This window comes from Gopherus evgoodei, chromosome 12, assembly GCF_007399415.2.
Source record: "Gopherus evgoodei ecotype Sinaloan lineage chromosome 12, rGopEvg1_v1.p, whole genome shotgun sequence".
Taxonomy (NCBI): Eukaryota; Metazoa; Chordata; order Testudines; family Testudinidae; genus Gopherus; species Gopherus evgoodei.
Window position 1 is genome coordinate 3,677,846 of NC_044333.1, and position 24,132 is coordinate 3,701,977.

A 24,132-nucleotide genomic window follows, 5' to 3' on the forward strand; every position below is an offset into this window, starting at 1 on the left:
CCATTCAGTAAATTTTCAGTCTTACTTTTCACTGTGCTTTTAATTGGATACACCATGACCTGATAACCAGCTCCCAGCTCAGTACAAATGGATTAAAAAAAATCAAACTCTAAGTTATCACTCGATCTGTTGAGAAGTACCGAAGACTTTACTCCTCTCTGGATGGGCTCTTTAGTAGTGCCCTAGCTGTATCATTATGGATCTCTCCCTCTCTCACAGCAATTCTTCCTAATTACTTCTACTAGTAATTAAATAAATGAAGTAGATACCTTAGTTCCATCACTTGAAGGCAGTCGTTATTGGACAACTTCTGTAAGGGTGAAGTTTCTGTTTCTGGGGTGAAATTGTCTTAAACACTGTCTGTCTGGGTATCTTGAACTTGGAAGTGCATTTTTCACGCTTCTCCAGCTAACTGGCATGCCAACACCCTTACACAGTTCAATTAACATGCGAATAGTATCTTATCAACTTATCACTTGTCTCTCAGTGAGATTAGGCTGTGTGAATTGAGGCTTCTAATTCTCTCACAGGTTCATAATAACTCTCAGATCCATAGGCTTGTAAAGTAATGGTGCCCATGGTAATAACTCATTATAATGCTAATAAATTATAGTAGTAACATCTAAAGCCCCAAATAGAGATTGAGGCCCAGTGTGTTAAGAGCTATACAGACACTCAGTAAAAGACAGTACTTGCCCCAGAGAGCCTGTCTCAGCAGGTTAAGGGCAGAACCCGACATGAAGTGCACTATCCCCTGGGCTGCACTGCCTCTATGCTCACTACTAACCTCTTTGCTTTTGATCACCAAATGAAAGTATCTTTCTGATGCACGTTTCCCCACACACCTACCTGTCTCCCAACAAATTCCCTGTAAAGAGGAAAAGAAAAAGTCCTTAATAAAGGCACTTGTAAGTCAGCGTTCAGTTCGGGCTTGCCAGTTAGTAGTTCTTAAGATTACACTTTGTGATCACCAAATGCTGCAACTTGAGCTGTGTTCACTAGTGCCAGACCCCGGCGTGAAGCTTCGTTAAGGAGAACGTAAAGAAATGAAATCAGCAGCACAAGGAATATCTTCGTTAATTCAGTTCCTGCGCGAAGCCCTGGCTCAGCTACTTGAATGAACTATCTATTCAAAGTGGCAGTGCTTGGGTGGGGCAGAGGGGTATGTGTACTGCTGTGTAGAATCACAGTAAAGATAAAGTTTAGACTACATGGTGAGCTGGTCTGTGCATAGTTTTTGCATCGATTTAACTATATCTGTTTAGAAACTGACCCACATAAATCTGTGTAACCTCCTGTGTGGATGCGGTTATCTTGGTATAAAGGTACCAGGCATTTATGGAAATAAGCTGCATAGATAAGTACCTCAAGGAAAGACCATTGGATCTTGCCTTAAATCCTCTACCTGACTCACTGCCACTCTCCTTCTCCAACCCTGACAGGTTCATGCCGGAAGAGTCAATGCATGTCACATGGACAGAATTGCAATTCAAAGACAGCTGCACTCGTGACTGTGTTCTGTAACTTGCTCTCCTTCCCCCTCCAGGTATGAAAGGCATGGAGTGCTCCCCCTCCACCCCCACCATGAACTCCTACTTCTACAAATTCATGATCAACCTCCTCAAGAGATTCAGCAGTGAGCGGAAGCTACTGGAGACCAGAGGAGCATTCATCATCAGGTCAGAACACCATATTTCTCTCTGTCTTTCTCAGACCACAGCTTATGCTAAGAACATCTTCCTTCTAGGTGGTATGTGGCATTTTAGCTAACACTTGCCTGGTTCTTTGTGGTCAAAGACCTCTCTGCAAGCCGTCTTTGTTTGCCAGTCATTGCAGCTGATGTTTTTAAAGTAAATGAATTAATTTTTCACGTGTTGAGACACCATATTTTTCACTCCTATCCCCTGAAGTTAAATATTTCCTAATTAAGCTCTTATTTCAGATCCTATCTTGCTGAGAAACTAACAAAACAGTGGGAGTGTGAAACAGGCTATTCTGTGGGTCTGTGGACCCTCTTTCTTCAGCTGGTGCAGGGTACAGTGTGGTGCAGTATTTGTGTGCATTGATAATCCGTTCAGAACATTGGCAGTGAGATGTGTACACTCAGCAGTTGGCACCGCCTGGGAAAACTGGTCACTTTGAGAGAGCTTTGAACTGGGAAGGCAAACGAAACTGTGGGATCGGTATCTTGGTCCCCTGTGTGGTTTGATTTCTGTTTCCAAGGAGCTGTGATTAAGTGGTGGATACTGGAAAAATATGCTTTGTGACAGACTACTGGCAGTATGTATCCTTAACACACCGGATCTGGGGTGGGGGCAGCAAATTCTGCTGTGCTTGCTCAGAAAGAATCAATGTGAAGGTCACAGGGGAGGCAAAGGGGAAATTCAGTGGGGGTAGAGCCCAGTTATGTAGCATCATTGAGGTATGCTCGAACTGGGCACCGAATGAGCATGGATGTTGAATTCCATGGAACTCCCTTTTGCAGGGCAAGAGGAGGTCAGAGGCGGACTGGATGGATGGAATAATTGCGAAAGGTCCAGGGTTAAGTATTAACCATGTCGCTTACAAGGAGTGTAGTGATCAGAGGCTGCAGTGCTAGTTAGCATGCTGCACATGCATGCCGAACCCTTCTGTCTGCAAAGAAAACCTTCAAGGTGTGTCTAACAGCAGCGATGTCTGCCTGAGTCTGCAGACAGCCTGAAACAACAAAGGAGAGGAAAGAGTTCCTCCATTCATTTCAAGGGGGAGTTAGGGTTTGAAGTTGCCGTTAGATCTGTGTTAAATATTCCTGCTAAAACAATTAGCAATGAAACGTCCATGTACACCGAGATTGTGGGTGGGGCATGAGTGCCATCACTCTTTTTCCCCAGCAGGGGGAAGGTCTGTAAGATTTTTTTTTCACCTCTCCCAGTATATCCCTCACTCCACGCTTATATTACACGTCAGTTCTGCTAAGTGTCTGATCTCAGGAATCACAAGAGAAACTCATTTCCCAAAGCCTAGGTTGGCATGTGCTAATGGCCTTCTCCTGTAGATGTTTATACTATGAGGGATTTTTGTAACAGCAAATGCTTTCTCTCTTCCCTGCCTTCTGCAAATGGGAACACAAGGCCATGGCCTGTGTGCACAGTGCTTGAGAGGGAGCAGCAGAATGGTCCGGTTTCTGATTAGAGGGCCATGGCACAGTAGAGAACTATGCCTGGGTCTCATTCTGGTTTGGGGGCTGTACAATTTCCTGCCAGACATTCCTCTGAACTACGGTCAGTTGGGCTATTTTGTGTGGGGCAAATGGCATGGGGACCAGGCAAATGGCTGGGCTTGCTGTGCTGTTTCCCAACAGAGATGAAATTGGGCCAAGCCATGGCAGTTTAACGCACCAGTGCTTTTCATGCTGACTTGTGGCTCCAGAATCCAACCTTCATATTATCAGAGAAATGAAGTCTCCAGCCCTAATGGCTGTGAAGAATATGTTCACAATGTGACTCTCGTAACCGATACAATGATGACTCCCTGAGTCTGCACTCAACATGATGCAATAACTTGGAGAGGTATGAACTGCCCCATTGATCTCAGGAAGTCTTAATTCTTGAGCTTAATATGGACAGTTTCAATGCTAGTATTAACTTTCACTGGTTTAAAGCAAGTGAGAAAAGAGGAGGAGGGAGATATGACGCTGCACTCTATATGATTTTATAAAATTATGCTAATGAATGAATATAATGTAACTGAAATATGCTTCATGCAAAAGGTCTCTTGTAAGGTATCATTACAAAGCTTATAATCTACTGGGTGGGGTCATCCTGTTTCTTTAAATGTATCTCTCTTGTATCTAAAACTGGAAACATGAAATGTGACTCTGAGGGCCTATTGTAATTATGCGAAGTGTGGGCCATTAATGATGGTTTGGAATCTTGATGGTTCCCATCGACCAGGACAATTGACTGTGGATGGCTCTGTTTGCAGCCAGGCCTTCCTGTGAGTCAGGCTGGGAGGAATGAAGGCTTGAAGTCTTACAGTGACTTGTGATCATGTCACCTGAACTGGAATCCATCTTTAGCCTGGTGCTTTTCCAGTGAGGAGGGGTGTGAACCCAGAGGGACAAAGGATTCCCGCCTTATGTAAAAGATATATAAGTGAGTGGAACAGAAGAAAGCAGCAGCCATCATGAGGAATCCCCTAGCTACCGCTGAGCTGCAACAAGGGCTGTACTGGGGAAAGGACTGTGCCCAGACTAGGAAGGAATCTAGTCTGAGAAAAGAAACTTACTGAAACATTTCTAAGGGTAAGATTTGACCTGTATTCAGTTGTATTACTGTATTAGGTTTAGGTTTGTGTGTTTTGTTTTTATTTTACTTGGTAATTCACTTTGTTCTGTCTGTTACTACTGGAACCACTTAAATCCTACTTTCTGTATTTAGTAAAATCACTTTTTACTTATTAATTAACCCAGAATATGTATTCATACTTGGGGGGCGGGGGAAACAGCTATGCATATCTTTCCATTGGTGTTTTAGAGGGTGAACAATTTGAGTTTACCTTGTATAAGCTTTATACAGGGTAAAAGGTATTTATTTGGGTTTAGACCCCACTGGGAGTTGGGCATCTGAGTGTTAAAGGCAAGAACACTTCTGTAAGCTGCTTTCAGTTAAGTCTGCAGCTTTGAGGCACAGGGTTCAGACCATGGGTCTGTATTGGAGCAGACAAGCGCGTCTGGCTCAACAAGACAGGGTGGTGGAGTCCCAAGCTGGCAGGGAAAGCAGGGGCAGAAGTAGTCCTGGCACATCAGGTGGCAGCTCCCAAGGGGGGTTCTGTGATCTAACCCATCACAGGAGAGTTTGCTGGACTGTCAGTATTTGTTCTGTTGTCACCAAGACCCACAGATCATAGGAACCACTGGTGCTATCTTCAGTGCAGTCTTTTCAGATTGTCTTCAGTGTATTTGTTCCAACTATTTTCTCAAGTAGAGCCAGTTGCTTGACTATAATTGTGGTTTGATATTAAAAATGTTCAAGAAACCAATAACCAAGCCTTCGCCCAGTGGTTTTTCAATCTTTTTTCATTTGCAGACCCCTACAAAATTTCAAATGGAGGCGAGGACCCTTTGGAAATCTTCGATGTAGTTTGAGTGGTTAGCCAATTTTATTGTCTAACGACAGGTCTTTACAATACAGAAAGCAACAAGTTAATACTTTTCCAGTCCTTGTGGGAAGCTGTTCTCTTGCAGTTTCAGTTCATCCTACACAGAAGGTGTGCTCCAAAGTAAGCATTCAGACTAGCAATATTTGTACAGGAGAGCTCTCTATTAGTCTCCTAAGACTGAAATCCACCAATCAGCTCTTTACCTTGTTTTCCTTTATCCACCTATTCCTTCCTTATCTTTTTTGTTTTGGGTGTCATGTTCCAAGTACTAGTTGTGCTGTGGAGGCACATCCCAACCTGTACTGAGACACAGAATGAACGTATCTTGTCTTGACAGGTTTTATATTTGCTAGTGCTGAAGCTGAGTTCAGTTTTGCAAAGTGTTGTGGGATACTTAGCATGGGTGAACAGAATTGTGGGAAGAGCACAATACAATTCCGTTAGCCTAAAGTCCCAACACTATACATACCAAGATTAATATCGGCTGCACAATGGTAAGCTGGTGTGTGACATATATATTAATGTGCTGTGCAATACATGTGTGTTGGCTAACACCGCAGTCCAGTTCTGTACTCACTGAACAAGCCTGCCTGCCACTGCATAATGTGCTAACGTCCTGCAGATGCCAGGCTGATTCTGGGGTGAAGGCAGGATGGTAAGTTGGTACCGGAGAATGTGATGTGCAGGTGTTGGACAATCACTGATGTCCTAACAGTTTCTCTTTCTTGCTAGTGGGCACTGGGTTATAAGGATAAACAAAGTAGTTCCCACAAGTGAATCATTAACAGAAGAACACAGAATGGTTTCCCCATTACTATCCTGTTGACCTCTAACCCATGGCCTGAGCTCAGGTGATCAGCGAAATAATCGTATCTTAGAAGGAGTTAAGATGCTTTCTAAACCAGTGTAAATGAAAATGCTCTGATGCAAATAGGAATAAGCAAAGAAACTTAAAGATTATTTTCAAGTGGGTTTGGCAGTGAGCATGAAGCATAGAATTCAGCTCGAGGCCCAGTGGTAGCAATGGTTAGCAGTAAGTTAGCATTAGCAAGTAACCTTGGGTCAGAAGATCTAACAATATCTATTTTGTGACAAACTGTAAGACTGTAAAGCCTTTTAGCCTGAGTTCCCTAACCGCATTGTGTAGAGAGCCTTCTGTCTGCGCAAATGCTTACGGCAATTATCGGAACCCCAACCATGGGTAGCGGAAATGGCAAGTATGAACAAGGGGCCATAGGGTCTCAGAAACAGGTCTCTCTAAGAGAATAGGGCATAAATGGGGACTCATTCCCAACCCATGGCAGGATCTCAGGATAGCAGGGTGGTGGCAACCTTAATGTTTAATCTCACCTTAAGGCAGGGGTGGGCAAACTTTTTGGCCCAAGGGCCGCATCTGTGAATAGAAATTGTATGGCGGGCCATGAATGCTCACAAAATTGGGGAGGGGGTGAGGGCTCTGTTTAGTGGAGCAGGATCTGGTCTGGCGCCAGAAATGAGGAGGGCGTGGGAGGGGACTCTGGGCTAGGATCGAGGGGTTTGGAGAGCAGGAGGGGGATTAGGGCTGGGTTGGGGCGTGAGGGGAGGCTCAGAGGTGCAGGTTCTGGGTGGTGCATACCTCAAGCAGCTCCTAGAAGCAGTGACATGTCCCTTCTCTGCCTCCTATGTGGAGGTGTGGCCAGGTGGCTCTGCACGTTGCCCTGTCTACAGACACTGCCCCTGCAACTCCTGGGTGCCCCTATGTGTAGGAGCTGGGGGGGGGAGGCATGCCACTGCTTCTGGGAGCTGTGTGGAGCAGCCCCGACACTGCTCCCCAGCTGGAGTGCCGGAGCGGAACAAGCCCCAGACCCTGCTCCCCAGTGGGAGCTCGGGGGCCAGATTAAAATGTCTGGCTGGCCAAATCCAGCCCGCAGGCCATAGTTTGCCCAGCCCTGCCTTAAGGGTAACCCTGAGCCCACAGATTGGTAAGTAGACATGCAGATTCTGCTGCTGTTCTTATCTTGTTTTTCTAGTTCTAAGATTTTGTTTATATTGATCGTGTGTCTCAACAATCATCTTCTTAATTAATCTCCAGGTAGCCACCAAAGAACAAACTTCATTATTAGTGACAAGTGCGTGTTGCACCCCAAATTAACCATAAGGCTCCAGCCTTTTTCCTTTCTTTTTATTCCTTATCCCCCACACAGGGCACAGATTCTGTCTGCTTTGATTGCCTGCACCCTCAGGTACAGCTAAAACGAAGTGTTGCTCAAGGTGCATTTCAGTGACTTGCTGTACGCTCTTGGAACCTGGCTTGGGAGCAGAGAATGCAAACAAAATGGTTACACTTAGAAGAATATTTCTGGCTGAAGAATAACATAAGTTGACAAGGAATTGTGGGATAGAAAGCTCCAGAAAACAAAGCAGTGACTCTCCCTCTAGTGTGGCCAGTGTTGTCTGAGCTTGGCAAAGAGGGAAGTCCAAAGGGTCAGATGGAGGCTGCCAGGCAATGTCTGGAATGATCATAGTTTATTTCCTAACCCCTCTCTGGGGCTCAGCAGTGGCCCCTTGTAGCTGATGATTATGGAAGACTTTCACCTCTTTTCTGCTAAGTCTTCATTTGCCCCAGGAGGCTGAAGATATGTTGTGTGTATGAAGTTCAGGGAATGTGGCTCGGGTGGGTAGTTCTTCAGTGATCCTAGAGGCAAATGAATTTCTGGCAAATCACAAGTGCAAAGCATCTTCTGCAGGACAGTCTCTGGAGTGATGTTGGCATTCACTTCTGATGGAGGGTCTTTCCTTCTTTCTGGCCAGAGGACGGGTATCGTGCCTGGGTCCTGGACCTAGCAGCAAACCAGGGTGGGTACTGCTCAGTCACATTATGCCCTGGCTTCCTGTGACCTCGAGAGACTGAGGAAATCAGCCCTGGAGAACTGAACAGTCACCGCGGACACAGAATAGTAATATTGCTACCTTTCCATTTCTGCAGTGCGTGGCTCCACTTCCCCATCCTTCTGCTAATGGCTTCCCCTCTATGAGTAACTTACAGGCCCGTCCCTAACCCCCCTCCTGACAGAAGGGGGCATTGCTGCGGGAATACACAGAACCCAGTCTCCACTCCCCCTCCGTGAAGCTCTCTTTAGCATCCTGCTTTCTTCAGAAGGTGCCTGGGGAAAGAAAATGCAGTAAGAGGAGCTTTTCATCTGCTCTGGGGCCCCTGTGTGCCTGAAAGGCGTGAGATCAGATCAGCAGGCTGCAGTTTACTGAAGCCTCTTGCCTTACAACCAGGAGGCTCTCTGCTAACGTCTGGCAGGAGCCACAGAAATACCCTCCATGTTGGCCACTTCCCACTACATCGAGTGCTGGTGGGCTCAGACATCCCCTCGGCTGCCACCTGAGCATGCCCCGCTTTGCTCTGTGCCACCTCAAGTCCAAGGCTGGCTAGCTGCCACAAGGCCTTCAAGGAAGCCCGAGCCTTCCACTGCTGCTCAGCGCGACCCTAGAGGCCAATCCCCCCAATTAAACACTGCCAGAGCAAGGCAGGCGTCACCCAGGCTTGTGCTAGCCAGCATGACAGATGTGCCTGGCCCGAGGGGCCAGAGACGACCTGGAGGCGGAGCTGGCTGAAAATCAGAGCTGGCTCAAAGGACACTTCAGAACAGTTTGTTCCAAAATTGTCTGTACTTTGGGTTTTAGTTCAAAAAAAAAAAAATCCCCCTTGCCTCTCCCTCCCTCCAGCGACAAAAGAGGAAAGTGGCAGGGGGAGGGCCAGTTCTCATCCAAATGTTGGTGAATGAGAACTCATGGCTGGCTCCACAAGGGAGGAAATCCCAAGCACAGTGGCCTTAGTAGATGTGTGGTTAAAATGTAGGCTGTTACGCGGCACCCTGTCTGCACTAGCAGTACCTGTCGTTACCAGTGCTGGGGCTGGCCCAGTGACAGCGAAGGAGAGAACTCTTCCATGGGAAGAAGTCTGGTGTCAGCCCCACTTGCAGTGACTGTAGAGGGAGTGAATTTGGCTCCAGCAGAGAAGGGAATGAAAGCCGAGCATTGGGGGGGGGGGGGCAAGGGAGCTGTAATCAGCATTCACTCGTACTTGTCTCCAAGGTCTAAAGAACACTTGAGAGAGGCCATTTTATTAAAGACTTAGCACCCTCACTGCTTCCCTGAAGGACTGGCTGCTCCCAGTAGCCACTCATCTTCCTCCAGGGAACATGTGACCTGAAATTCCTGATATTTCTTTATACAGCCCCGTCCTTGGGGAAGACGAGCCCTTTCAGACAGCCTTTATAACCCTACAGAAGCAAAGGGCACACACCAAACTTCATAGAGTCCTTGGTGTGGGTCACCTTTTCACCTGGACAAGCATCTGTCTCAGCAGGTGGATGGCTTCCCTGTGGGATCTCATCCCTCATCCAGATGTTTTCTGCTAGCATTTGAGCACCCTAAGCCCAAACCCTGTGGGATTACTGCACCTCAGAAACTCAGTCTAGTGCTCAAGACACTGCCTCTCTCCCTCTGAACCCACAGACACTCTGCTGCTAGACTTTCTTACATTTCAAGGGGCTGCTTTTGTTGCCCTGAAGAGAGGTGTAGGAGTCACAGCAGCCTTTTGCTCACTGCTTCTCATTGCCATCCAGTGTGTGAAAGTGGCCCTGAGAAATACCAGCCTTCAGGCTAACTAGGAGAGATCGACCCTGCCTCCCTCTGCCCTAGCCTGACATGTGGCAAGGAAAGAGTCCTGCACTCACTAGCTGTGGGCTGTGCCATTAAGCAAGAACAGAATATTCATATTCAACTACTGGCTTGCTGAGATGGTTCGTAGCAGCACAAAAATGCAAAGCAGCTTCCAAAGCATCACATTTCCCCCTGGATCCATCCAACTATTCTCGAAGCATAAAAACAAGATGAAATCCCTTGCCACTAAAGCTCATCAGACAAAGAGTCAGGTGGGCTTCTGGGCAGCAAATGGCTCCTGGAAGTTCATCCATGCTTTCACTAAAGCATCGTAGGTAGGACGTTGCTCTAATGGGCACGCCTTAAGGCACCATGTTCTCAGGGCTGCAGTGCAGTCATCTGCTCCCGTAAAAACCTCAGGGGCATGTCTTACCCCGTGTACACAGCGGTTCTCTTGCTCAGAGCCCATCTGGGGGTGTTGCTGTGTGGAGAAGTGAATCTTTCTCTGCATTTCAGTGGGTTTGGGAGTGCTTGCCCTGTTCTGTTTGGCATACTTGATGTGAACCAGGTTTGTTAGTGTGTTAAATCTAGATACTCTAGTGGCTCCTATGTACTTGATCAGCAGTGACCCGCTAGGTCAAGAGATGGCTCCTGATTCGGCAGTTTGCCTGCCTGTGGGAAAAGGGCCCATTTACCTGCATTGTTGGAGCTCTTCACAGATGCCAGTTTTGCAGGTTCAATAAAATTCCCCTCTGCAAAGTGCCTCTGCTCCCAAAGGAGCCCAAAGCCCTTTTCAAGCTTCAGCTCGATACTCTCCTTGGGGATGACTGCCTTCCTCCACCATGTGCTGCAGCAGCTGAGGACAGGAAGTGAAGATACCAATAGGAATTCAAATCTCAGCCATCGCCTCTTGGGTGGAGACGTACATCTCTCTCTCTCCTGATGGAAGTTTTTCTTGGCTGCAAAGCTCCCTGTCTATACTGCAAGTTCCCCAGCAAGTCAGACTGCCTAGACAGGCTTCCCTCAGAGGCTATAAATGGTGTAATTGCCTATAGATATAAGGTAACACACTTAGTCATAAGGTGAAAGCAGTACAGAGAAAACAAATTACAACAATAAAATAACCTACACCAGGGGCTGACAACCTGCAGCACATGTGCCAAAGGCAGCATGTGAGCTGATTTTTAGTGGCACTCTGCTGCCAGCTGGGGTCATAGAATATCAGGGCTGGAATGGACCTCAGGAGGTATCTAGTCCAACCCCCTGCTCAAAGCAGGACCAATTCCCAACTAAATCATCCCAGCCAGGGCTTTGTCAAGACTGACCTTAAAAACCTCTAAGGAAGGAGATTTCACCATCACCTCTCCAGGTAACCCATTCCAGTGCTTCCTAGTGAAATTTTTTCCTAATATCCAACCTAAACCTCCCCCACTGCAACTTGAGACCATTACTCCTTGTTCTGTCATCTGCCACCACTGAGAACAGTCTAGATCCATCCTCTTTGGACCCCCCTTTCAGGTAGTTGAAGGCTGCTGTCAAATCCCGCCTCACTCTTCTCTTCTGCAGACTAAATAATCCCAGTTCCTTCAGCCTCTCCTCATAAATCATGTGCTCCAGCCCCCTAATCATTTTTGTTGCCTTCCACTGGACTCTTTCCAATTTTTCCACTTCCTTCTTGTGTGGGGCCCAAAACTGGACAGAGTACTCCAGATGAGGCCTCACCAATGTCAAAAAGAGGGGAATGATCATATCCCTCAATCTGCTGGCAATGCCCCTACTTATACAGCCCAAAATGCCGTTAGCCTTCTTGGCAACAAGGGCACACTGTTGACTCATATCCAGCTTCTCGTTCACTGTAACTCCTAGGTCCTTTTCTGCAGAACTGCTGCCTAGCCACTCGATCCCTAGTCTGTAGCAGTGCATGGGATTCTTCTGTCCTAAGTGCAGGACTCTGCCCTTGTCCTTGATGAACCTCATCCAATTTTCTTTGGGCCCAGTCCTCTAATTTGTCTAGTTCCCTCTGTATCCTATCCCTACCCTCCCGCGTATCTACCACTCCTCCCAGTTTAGTGTCATCTGCAAACTTGCTGAGGGTGCAGTCCACACCATCCTCTAGATCAGGGGTAGGCAACCTATGGCACACGTGCCAAAGGCAACACACAAGATGATTTTTAGTGGCACTCGCACTGCTTGGGTCCTGGCCACTGATCCGCATTTTAATTTAATTTTAAATGAAGCTTCTTAAATGTTTTAAAAACCTTATTTACTTTACATACAACAATAGTTTAGTTACATATTATAGGCTTATAGAAAGAGACCTTCTACAAACATTTAAATGTATGACAGGCACATGAAACCTTAAATCAGAGTGAATAAATGAAGACTCGGCACAGCACTGCTGAAAGTTGCCGACCCCTGCTATAGATCGGTGTTTCTCAAACTGGGGTCGCCGCTTCCATTGGCCTGCAGCAGTGAACTGTGGCCAGTGGGAGCCATGATCGGCCCGACCTGCGGACGGGGCAGGTAAACAAACCTGCCTGGCCCGGCCCGCCAGGGGCTTTCCCTACACAAGCAGCGACCCCAGTTTGAGAAACACCGCTCCAGATCATTAATGAAGATATTGAACAAAACCGGCTGCAGGACCAGCCCTTGGGGCACTCTGCTTGATACTGGCTGCCAACTAGACATCGAGCCGTTGATCACTACCCACTGAGCCCGACGATCTAGCCAGCTTTCTATCCACCTTATAGTCCATTCATCCAGCCCATACTTCTTTAACTTGCTGGCAGGAACACTGTGGGAGACCGTATCAAAAGCTTTGCTAAAGTCAAGGAAAAACATGTCCACTGCTTTCCCCTCATCCACAGACCCAGTTATCTCCTCATAGAAGGCAATTAGGTTAGTCAGGCATGTCTTGCCCTTGGTGAATCCATGCTGACTGTTCCTGAACACTTTCCTCTCCTCTAAGTGCTTCAGAATTGATTCCTCGAGGACCTGCTCCTTGATTTTTCCAGTGACTGAGGTGAGGCTGACTGGCCTGTAGTTCCCCAGATCCTCCTCCTTCCCTTTTTTAAAGATAGGCACTACAGTAGCCTTTTTCCAGACATCCAGGACCTCCCCCATTGGCCATGAGTTTTCAAAGATAATGGTCAATGACTCTGTAATCACATCTGCTAACTCCTTTAGCACCCTCAGATGCAGCGCATCCGGCCCCATGGACTTGTGCTCGTCCAGCTTTTCTAAATAGTCCTGAACCCCTTCTTTCTCCACAGAGGGCTGGTCACCTCCTCCCCATACTGTGCTGCCCAGTGCAGCAGTCTGGGAGCTGACCTTGTTCGTGAACAGACCCACAGGCCGGCAGTGGGCTGAACGGGGCTGGAGGCCAGGACGCCACCTGACGGGCTGGTGGACGGAACCCTAGACCGGCAGCAGGCTGAGCGGCTCTGCCCGCTGCCGGCCTGGGGTTTTGTCTGCCGCCTGCACGGCAGGTCTGGGGTTCCATCCACCAGCCCCTGTAAATGTACAAGATATTACTGGCACACGAAACCTTAAATTAGTGAAGACTTGGCACACCACTTCTCAAAGGTTGCTGACCCCTGACCTACACGCATGCTAATAGTTTTACCAGAGATCACCCCACGTCTTGCAAGGACTCTAGCAGGCGATCAGTCTTTGAAGCCTCACTGAGCTTTTTTCTGTGGCCAGAAGTTTGTTCTTAACAGCTGTAAGTCACTCTCTTATCCAGCTGGGGCCTCTGGGAACACATAATCAGCAGACAAAGTTCCCCTCTTCAGGGCACAGTGTCAGAAGACTGAGTTCTTGCATAACTGGTGGGTCGGGGAGGTTCAGTTTCTTTCTCTGCCACACTTGCTTTGTAACCTTGGGCAAGTCATTCAGGGCTAGATGCACGAAGGGGGTCAAGCCACCGCTGTGCTGGGTTTGGGGATCAAAATTTTGGATGTAGACACCTCAAGTCCTTAAGTTTCTGCTGGTCGAGCCCCCTTAGCACCAAAACGTGTTGCTGGGCATGGAGACCTGGGCCCTTGGCTCACACCTGAACACCAGCAGGCTCCTCAAAGTAGGCGTTGCCCTGCCCGGCTCAACCGGTGACACAAGCCAGTCGGTGTGCTCGGAAGCTGTCCCTTGTTGGAGCCCCACACACGCCGGAGGAAGAGGTGTGGTGGGCACTTGCCTGCGGTGTGGGACACCCAGCTTCCGTGTAGACCAGGCCTTAGATTGACAAGTTGACCAAACCTGTTAACCAAGATGTTCTGTTTAAAAAATGGGGCGGGGGTGGGGCAGAGGTGTTCAGAAGCAACTGGCTTCTATGGTAGAAAAACATCCGATGCTTGCTGGGCAGAGGCAGGATGGAGCAGAGGGGCTTTTCCCCCTAAGCCATGTGTTAAATTGTTTTTCGTTCTGTCTGCAGAGCTTTCCCATACCCGTGCTCTCTGTGCTTTGGTGAGCATGGCCAGGAAGAGCCATGGCGCTGCAACGTGGACAAGGGCCCCTGAAAACTAGCTGGCAAAGGCAGGAGTTTTTGTTTGAGTTAGAGCGGGGGTCGGCAACCCTTCAGAAGTGCTGTGCCAAGTCTTCATTTTGTCACTCTAATTTCAGGTTTCGCGTGTCAGTAATACATTTTAAACTTTTTAGAAGGTCTCTTTCAATAAGTCTATATATGTAACTAAACTATTGTTGTATGTAAAGTAAATAAGGTTTTAAAAATGTTTAAGAAGCTTCATTTAAAATTAAATTAAATTGCAGAGCCCCCCGGACCGGTGGCCAGGCCCCGGGCAGTGTGAGTGCCACTGAAAATCATCTTGTGTGCTGCCTTTGGCACGTGTGCCATAGGTTGCCTACCCCTGAGTTAGAGGCTTTTGCTGACTCTTCAGGCTGGATAAAGGGAGAATTCCCCTGGGATTTTCTTGTGCCAATTGTAACAGGCTGCATCCCCTTGTGTTTAAGGAGCTCGAGCGGTCATTACCCCCAAAGCTCAGGGAGGGGCAGGCAGATGTCACACAGAGTAACTCGGTATGTAGCAAGCTCAGAATCTTAGTGTGCCCCATGCATAGAGAGGGCGCCCGAATCAAAACTCCTCAGATTCTGGGGAAACAGATCTGCATTGGACCCCTGTGGTGTGGGCCAGTCTATGATACTGGAAAGAATGCAGAATCCTCGTGCTTTGGAACGAACTGGGGTCAAGGGATGACTATTACCAGTATTGCTTCCTTGTGGGAAGCTCTGCCCGTGCCCTTCAACCCCACCTGTGCTTCCAGTCCTCTCTCCCTCATGCAGCTCTCCCAGGTCAGCAGCAGCCATGGACGTGCACAACTCTCCACAGACACATCTGTTCTGTCCCGCTGCTGCTGCCTGCACTGCGGAATGCTTTGCCACTTGTTGATTTGTTTGGCCATTTGGGGATGCACTTCAAATCCTGCTGGAATTTTAGGTTGAAAACATCAAACTCATGACATGCGATAGATTTCCAGAGATTTGACCTGCTGTAACCTAGTCTTCTGAGTTAGGCTATGTCAACCCTTCCAGCCCTGTGCACAGCAACGCATTTTTCAGAGACCCCAGGAACCCTTTCACTGAAAATCCCTCCAACGAGGCCCATGTTTCTTCCTCCTCTTTCCCACCCTCCGTGGTAATGCATGCAGAACAAAACCTGGGTTTGTTTTCATGTGAACTGTTCCACTTGTACTAGGCAAAGCGAAAAAAAAATAAAAAACCCTAGCCTCTTTGATAAACTGTGATATGAACTCAGGCATAATCCAAACAGCTGTGATCTTTACAAGGGATGCTTCTGTGCTGGGAAGCAAGAAAGTCTGTGAAAATGCTCTGCGCTGCCTGCCAAGATGCTCTCTGGCCGACTGCCCTTTTTGCTTTAATGAACTGTGCATTCTCCCCCACCGCCCCTGTTGCCTTGCAGAAAGGAGTAACTGGAGAGTTTTATTTTTATCTTTTTTCCTTTAAAAAAAAATCCTCAGCCCCAGTGTAATTTAGTTCAGTGAACTGTGGGGCTCCGAATGGTGCAGTGTGCAGCCAGAAATGTACTTTGAGCTCTGACTTCCCTGCAGGACAGGGCAGGGGGTGGCAGGATGGACAAAGTCTGAGCTAGGAATGTGCGGTCTGAATTCAGGGCAGTTGAAAACTGTGAGTGCATTGGGGCAGAGGCAGGGAGTGAACTTAAAGGGCCAAGCCACCAAGTTCAGACACGAATGTTCCCATAGGTCCTGGGGTGTTTGGATGCAGAGTCTTGGGCCAGGCCTACCACTACTTTAGACCTGTATGGTGGTCAATTCAGTTGCCAAGTCAGTCGTCTTCTGCATTCTTCACCCCCTTTGTTGGTCAGCATGACACTAATTTTCATAAGTGCACTTTATGTAAGAGTCATTAGTGCACTCGGTGGCCTGTTCGGTTTCCTTTGACTTGGCAGGGGAATTGGTGGTAATCCGTGCGTTGCACTGATGTAGTTGAAAATTGGATTCATTTTTAATTGCTCTGCAAGATGACGTGAAAAAACTCCTGCCTTTCAAGCAGTAATTGAGGGACTGCAGCTTTGCTGAACTGGTCAGTTTTGGCAATGAATGGATGTTCCTGTTAATCATCATGTCCAATTTATTATGGTAGCTGACCAGGAGTCAGTCAGCTGATATCGTTCCATCCCCCTCTCTCCCTGCCCCTGCAAATTAACCTTCCCTATGTCTCTCCTCCAGCGGCCCACATCCCAGCTCTTCCCTCTGCATGCGCTGAACTCTAGCCCTGGTAGCTGAGGACGAAGAGCAGTGTTCATTAAGTGGCACCATCAGGACTGGGCTCCTGCTGCTGGTGCACGTGCTGTTCTAAGTCTGCAGGGAGGTGTCTTTGATGGAGCCTCTCAGAGTTTGATGGGTTAGGTTAATTTGTGACCGGAATTAATTTTTGTAAGAATGATCCCACTTCCTATGATGCAATGGGCTCAGCAACTGATGGCACAGGTGCTCTGGTGTCTCGGCAGTTTTATGTATCAAATCCTTTGCGTGTAGGGGCTGCGGTGCTTACTGTTGGGGGTTTAATATGTGGCATGGATGCTGCCAGATTATTTCTGGAGAACCCCGAGAAGGCTTTGGCTTATGTCGGCCATGCAGTCAGTTTGGCTTCTTTCCTCCTGCAGGGTCACTCGGAGCCCCAAAGTGTCGTTGTGTTCTCATCTCTGCAATATCCTATGTGAACCCCGGTGCATTGTAGAGCTGGACTCTTACAACCGGACTGCAGCTGAGTACGGTTGCTTACACACAGCAAAAGCTTCATGAGCACAGGGGGGCAGGCCAGTAGCGTAAGAAATTTACTGTTTAAATGAAGCCAACCAGACCTGCAAGCCGAGGGTGCGGGGAGAGATTTCTACAGGGGTTAGAGCTTGCACCAGGCGCCAGTATTTAGGAAGCTGGAAACAAGCAGTGACTCTCTAACCTTCCTGCCCCAGGAGCCCAGCGTCGCTGCATAGGAGAACCTTCATTATAGGGCTCCCCTGGTCCATAGCAATGACTGAAACTGGGAGACCTCCATGCCCAACCTCTGGAGCTTTGGGACAGGTGCCACCACTGGCAGACTCTGAGAGGAGTGTAAGTAGGGGAACGAAAGCGGAGCCTCCAACGCCCCCTCTCTCAGTAGTGCCCAGGGAATTGTGACTGTGTCCGTTTAAAAATACCTCCAGAGTGCGGTTGAAATTAGCTAACTGTCCTACATGCTCAAGTTGCTCTGTGACCCAGATTACTCCAAACTGCCTGTAAGAACTGGATGTCTTTTCCTTGAGAAAAATGGAAAACACATGTGATCAACATCACTGCAATGGGCTGGGATTAATTAAATTTGGTGAGTGTGTGGAGGAGAGGAGGAGGAGGTGCTGGCTAGAAGAAAGAACCCTTGCGAAATATACCAGAAGTTCTGTAAAGGGCAGCATTCCTATTTGTGTGTCCTTGGTAAGGAGATGAGCGTGGAGGCAGTTCTTCCCAGTAGTTTTCCTAGCCCCCAGCACACGCTGCGTGGACTGCAGGAGTGGGGGAATTGGGATTCTTAGCCTGGAGAACTGAGAGGGAAGACAGAAAGAATTTGACTTGTCCCGAGGGACGGTGGCTAAAATACCGTTTCTGAACAACTGTTCTGACATGGTTCTTTGGCCCCATGCATCCTGTCTGGGTAAACTGTGTTTGATTCACCTCTCATTTTCACCAGTGTAACTCCACTCAGTTCAGTGGAGTCACTGTGGCTTATACCAGCGCAGGGAGAGAAAAACAGTAGGATTGCTGGCCGCAGTGTCTACTCATAGCTCTCAAATGTGATTTAAAGCTACCCTGCAAAATTCTGTTCACCCAGGGCAAGTTAAATGACTGACCAAGGAAAGGCTTCTTTGATCCTCCCTTGTGTTAAGTGTGGGGGACCCAGCTGGCTCTGCCTACCTTGGAAAATGTGCAGGGGGGGTGGGGGTTGCAGCAGTGCTGAAAGGTCAGGATAGGTGGGGCCGAAGAAGTGAAGCATTAACTATGAAAGTACCAGAGACGAGTCTAACCTGCCTCAGTCCTGACTGTGCCAGTCATGTGTGCTGCAAATCTCAGGCACTTCCTGGCTTTGTATCGCCACCAGTGGAATGTCTGGTTACTGGGCAGCAGAGTGACTGAGGAGGGGAGGGGAAATCAGTCTGGGAATGAGTTTCTCTCGCCTTGCTCTTGCATGGGGCTCTAGACTCACTGACCACGCTTTGTTCCAGGTCTCTAGGGCGAGGCTGTGCGTCCTGGTACCTCTGGAACCCTCGCTGGCGATGTACCCCCAAGGTGTCAGTTTATCATCTGTTTTTTCACTCTGGGCCTCGTCAGCTCGGGATGCTGCCAGCACGCGCTTGCTCGCTCTTGGCATTGCGTGGAGCGAGCCAGCAGCACACAGGAAAGAGGCGGCTGTTGTTGAGAGTGCAGCAGCATCCCCATTAGTCATATTTTCTGCGGGTTAAGGCTAGACGCTGGCGCTTCGCTTTGGGCCAAAACACAGCACAGGAAAGTCTCGCTGCAACTGCAGACTTCAAACCTTAGTGCAAAGTATTCTGCCCCGACACACTGATCTTGTTTTGCTCCCCTCCTGCTCCTCGTCCAGCAGGGGCCTCGTTTCTGTCCCTCTTCGCAGTAGGTTGGCTTGTTGGCACAAGAGCCGTCCCTTCTCCTCTGCTGCTGCTGTCTCGTTTAGCCTGCATGGCTGTGCCGTGCTGACTCTCTCTTCCAGCTGAAACAGCGCCTCTCCCCCAGTGCAGTTTCCTATTGAACTCTGATGTGTTCGTGTGGTTGTATGAGAGAGCCTGGGCACAATTCCCCTGGGGCAAATCAAACTGACCCTTCAGGCCGTTGAATCAGGGTTTGTGGGTAGAGCAGCCGTGCTTGTGTCTGCATCGACTGCACAGTCTGAGGGGTCCATGTTGCCCTGAACAGGCTTGCAGGGAGGGTGATATTGAGGGCAGAAGGGCTCAGATCAATGAGCACAAGGATCTCTAGGGGTGCTAGGAGAGGGCTGGGTTGGCTGAGGGAAGATGGCTGGGCCGCAGCTGGTCCTAGGCTGGACTGGTGGATTTCACGCACTTCAGCTGTATAAAGTGATCATCGGGCTTCATGCATAAGCTGCACTATGTGATAAGCTACACTTGAGTTCCGCAGTATTGTGCTTGCAGTAATGTTTGATGCTTCTAAAACTCAATAGTTTTCTTCAGCTGAACCTGTGACTGGAATTTGAAATGTGGTCCGGGGTCTCCTAGAAAAATCTCTTTAAGTTTTGTTTTCTGATCTTTTCGAGAAGCTGTTCTAATCCTTGGCTCCATTTTCTTCTCCCCACCTCAGCCCTGTACAGATTTATAACATGTAAGGTATGTGCGCATGCATAGCAGTCTCTCTGAAATCATAATCCGCTAGTTAAGCGGTCTCTGAGTAGTCATTGATGTGATTAGATCTTAACCAGGCTGTCTGGTTGGAAAACCCCTTGTAGATTTACAGGGCAGCTCATAACCACTCACAAAGCAGCTGGTGTGGTCTACGGGGAAAATGTGTGCGGGCCAAATACCTATTTCCAGCAAAGAGTGCAGTGGCTGCAGTGGAGCTGTTAGCTTGGGTAAATAAACAGCTTTAAAAAATGGTAACTTCCTCTCACTTCCTTGAGGTGGGAGCAATTCTGATAATTCAACTAACATTATAGAACATGAGAAATTCTTATTTGCAAGGCTTGTAGCAAGGATCTGTCATGCAGGGAAACTCAGACCTGCCCACCCTATCATTCTAAGTGATACGTGGGTCCTCAACCTGGGGAGGCAAGAACCCAAACACTCTAGTGTCATGAGTGGCTTAAAGTGCTGGCTCATGTCAGTTCTGTTCTAGGGGTGTGTGCACCCATGTGCACAGTTACCAGAGATTTCTGCACCCTCTTCAGTGCCTCAGCTGAACTGCCTGCAACTTTACGTCCCACTGTGCACTGACTCAGCAGGCCCGGACCAATGCTGGCTTCGGTAGGGCAGTACTGCAGCCACTAAGCTGTGAACTCTGTGGATACTGGTTGTGAGTCACCTAAAATAGAATTGATATGAGCAATCGCTCGAAGAAGGAAGAACGGTTACTCATCTTTTGTAACTGTTCTTCGAGATGTGGTGTTCATGTCCATTCCATGACCCGCCCTCCTGCCCCTGTGTCGGAGTTGCTGGCAAGAAGGAACTGAGAGGGCACAGGGCCGGCAGCAGCTGCTATACGGCTGCCTGAGTGCAGCACTCCAGAGGGCACCACAGCCGGGCCTATGGGTACCACTGAGGCAGATATGACAGCTGTGCACGTGGCGCGCACGTACCTAACATGGAATGGACGTGAGCAACACATCTCGAAGGACAACAGCTACAAGAAGGTAGAGAACCAGTTTTTTCCTTGAAGAGAAGTCTCAGCATATTACCAGCCACAGCATATGGAGCAAAAGCAGGGACAATTTCCAAGAGGCCAGAAGCTAAATGCTTGACTAGAGACACTTGGTAAGATGCCTCTTTGGTGTCAGGTGGAGTGGCAAGAGAACGAATGCAGGAGAGAGAGTACTGAAGATACTACAGTGGTAGCAGTCTGGCAGCCTCACAGAGTGATTCTCTCCTGTTTAGCATACTTAAGACAGGAGACTGGTTTCTGGCAGTGGCTCTCGACCTTTCCAGACGACTGGACCCCTTTCAGGAGTCTGATTTGTCTTGTGTACCCCCAAATTTCACCTCACTTGAAAACTACTTGCTCACAAAATCAGACATAAAAATACAGACGTGTCATAGCACAGTAGTACTGGAGATTGCTGACTTTCTCATTTTGAGCATATAATTATAATATAAATGTTGTACTTATGTACTATACACTGCAACATAAAGCAGTGTAAACCAGTCATTGTCTGTATGAAATTTTAGCTTGTACTGACGTCACTAGTGCTTTTTATGTCGCCTTTTGTAAAACTAGGCAAATCTCTAGATGAGTTGCTGTATCCTGGAAGAGCTCTGCGTGTCCCCAGGGGTACACGTACCCCCGGTGGAGAACCACTGGTTTGTGGTACTGCATGTGGAATGCTGTTCCCTTGGGTTGTTCATCGGCAGTGGAATCTGGCACCTCTGGATCTTAATGCATGAGCCTCTACTGCCTGGGCTAAAAGGCCCTGTTAGCCAGGGCTGTAGCTGGGTCATCCACTTGTGCTTCTGGCCCAGATGTGCCCAGTGAGCACATCTAATACAGATGATGGAGTCTGCAGAATCTTGTGTTTGGTGCCTGGTCTGGGACCCGTTGCAGTTGGTTCTGGTGATGGTGGTGACAGGAGTGTTCTCAGTGCGACTGGAACGTCGAGCTCCTGGCTGGGGACTCGGGCAAAGCTATTTCAGCCTGACTAGCAGTGAATTGCAAAATGCTGATCAGATTGTCAAACCAAACCCTCTGTGGGGGGGTGGGGGGGCATCCTGGGAGGAAGTGTGTGTGTGTGTGTGTGTGTGTGTGTGTGAGGGTGAAAGGACCAGGGGTTATGGCACTAGCCTGGACCTAAGAACCCAGGCTTCAATTCCCTACTCTGCCACAGACTTCCTGTGTGACCTTGGGCACATCACTTGGGGTCTCTGGGCCTCTGCTCCCCATCTGCATAATGGGGAGTAGCACTGCCCTGCTCGTGCGCAGTGTGAGGGGCTCAGGGCAGAGGAGTACTTACAAGCTACATTGGCAGGGGTGGGAAGGCTGAGGCTGGTCCTTCCGTCACCCAAGCAGCATCCCTCCCGTGTTCACTGTCTGAACTGAGGAACTGACGGAGGGGGAGCGTGTGACTGAGATGCCCTGTACACAGCCAGCCTGCTCTCCATCTTGCTGGCTCAGGTGCCCAGTCTCCATGCAACACTGTTTGTCTGATTCTCCTGGGCCCTGGTCTTGGGGACAATGTGGTGCCTTCCAGGACATGTGGTCACCCCACAAGTAAAGCCCCAAGTGCAGTGCAACTCTGGATAACCTCTCCAGCCCTGTCCCTTATGACTTGACTGTACTCCAGCTTCCCTAGTTCATTGGCAGGTTAGCAAGGCCAGAAGCCTGGTAATAGCAGGTGAGGCTGGAGAGGATTGTGCAGCAGCAGGGCAGGGTTGTTTCCTAGTCAGGTCAGCGGTAGCGATGGGCCTAGTGGCCGAGTATGAGTCAAATAACAGAGCGGAGTTCAGGAGCCTGTTGAATCTCGTGAGCAGGCCGACGTGTTTGAATAATTCAAAGACTAGAGGTGAGAGGAAGCCAAACGCCATCTTGCTTTGACGCTAGGAAAGCTGATTTCTGAAGAGATGCTACGTTCCCCAGAATCCTGGTTGGTGCTCGAGGGCCGGGAGGCTCAGGACATGCCTGGCACACAGATGAGTGATCTAAGTAGTAGGCTGAGTGCAAAATGTACCCCCGTTCAGTCTGAGCAGGGGAAAGGGCAGCGGAGGCCAGTGTGGTTAAGTACAGGCATGTGAAAAGCCAGGATTGAAGCAGAAGGGTTTTAACGCATTGAAACCTTAAGGCTTTTGAGCGGCAGGATGGAAACTGTGTAAACTCCACTCCCTTCCCTGATCCTGTTCCACCACCTCCGTTGCCCTGACTGACCGCTTGGGTTCTGCGGGGAGCCAGCCTGATCAGCGGGCCAGTTGGCTCTGGATGGGATGTGCTGTAGCTAGTGCATCCCTTTTTGGAGCCGGTCAGCCAGCATGCTCGTCGCTGCACTTCGGCCTTGGGAAACCCAGAGCCCGGCTAGGCTCTAGGGCTGGGAGACCAGAAAGCGGCCTGCCCCCAGTGCCAGCTCTTCTCCAAGAAGTTGGGCTGCAGTGCTGGGGGTTTGAGCCTTCTCCTCTGGCTGGTATCCAAGGCGCAGCTTTATCTGTCAGTTCTGTCCGGTCTCCACTGTCAGCTGGTTCTGACTCAGCTTGGTCCATCCCTTTAGCAAACTGTGCTCTCTGGTTTTGTATCTTGTGACATTTTCCTGATCCATCCATGTGTTGTCCAGTAATGTGTCTCTTAGCCCTCGAAAGCATGTAATGCCCTTCTCCTCCACCAGCTGCCTTCCATACTTCACTGGCATTTGCCTGGGAGTTTCCTTGGCTCTGCAGTTTCCTGATCCCCCTCATTCTCTCCTTCAGTGGACCATTACCTTTAGAAGGGAGCAAGCCTAGTTTTTAACTGCTGTTCTTTCCTCAGACTTGAAAATCTGACCAGGCTAACTGTCCACCTTAGCAGCTGAGCTCTGAGAGAGGGAAAAGATGATCCAGTGGTTAGAGTGCTAGCCTGGGTCTTCAATTCCCTGCTCTGTCACAGATTTCCTGGGTGACCTTGGGCAAGTGACTTAGTCTCACTATGCCTCAGTTCCCCACCTGTACAATGGGGTATTTCCCTACAGAGAGAGTAAATTAGGAAGTGTTATTTACTCCTCCTCATAACACAAGAACGAGAGGTCACCATAGGAAATTGATAGGTAGCAGGTTTGAAACAAACAAAATGAAGTATTTCTTCACACCGTGCACAGTCAACCTGTGGAACTCTTTGCCAGAGGATGTTGTGAAGCCCAAGACACTAAGAGGGTTCAAAAAAGAACTAGATAAATTCATAGGTGATACGTCCATCGATGGCTATTAACCAGTCTGGGCAGGGATGGTGTCCCTAGCCTCTGTTTGCCAGAAGCTGGGAATGAGTGACGGGATGGATCACTCTGTTCTTTTCATTCCCTCTGGGGCACCTGGCATTGGTCAGAATCCTGGGCTAGATGGACCTTTGGTCCGATGCAGTATGGCCGTTATGTATTTCGAGGGGTGCTACAGGGATAAATATTGACGGA

At 48.7% G+C, this 24,132-nt stretch overlaps 1 protein-coding gene across 5 annotated transcripts in view; it reads left to right on the forward strand.

The window, feature by feature from the left end:
* Positions 1–24,132, forward strand: part of VAC14 (VAC14 component of PIKFYVE complex) — a 201,905-nt gene that overhangs the window by 110,882 nt on the left and 66,891 nt on the right. For all 5 annotated transcript variants that reach the window (XR_004002856.1, XR_004002857.1, XM_030582196.1 and 2 more), the window contains one exon: positions 1,547–1,679. Coding sequence is in view for 3 of the 5 variants with exons in the window: in XM_030582196.1 (XP_030438056.1) it covers positions 1,547–1,679 (133 nt within the window). In the remaining 2 variants the exon portion in view is untranslated. The remainder of the gene's footprint in view (positions 1–1,546; positions 1,680–24,132) is intronic.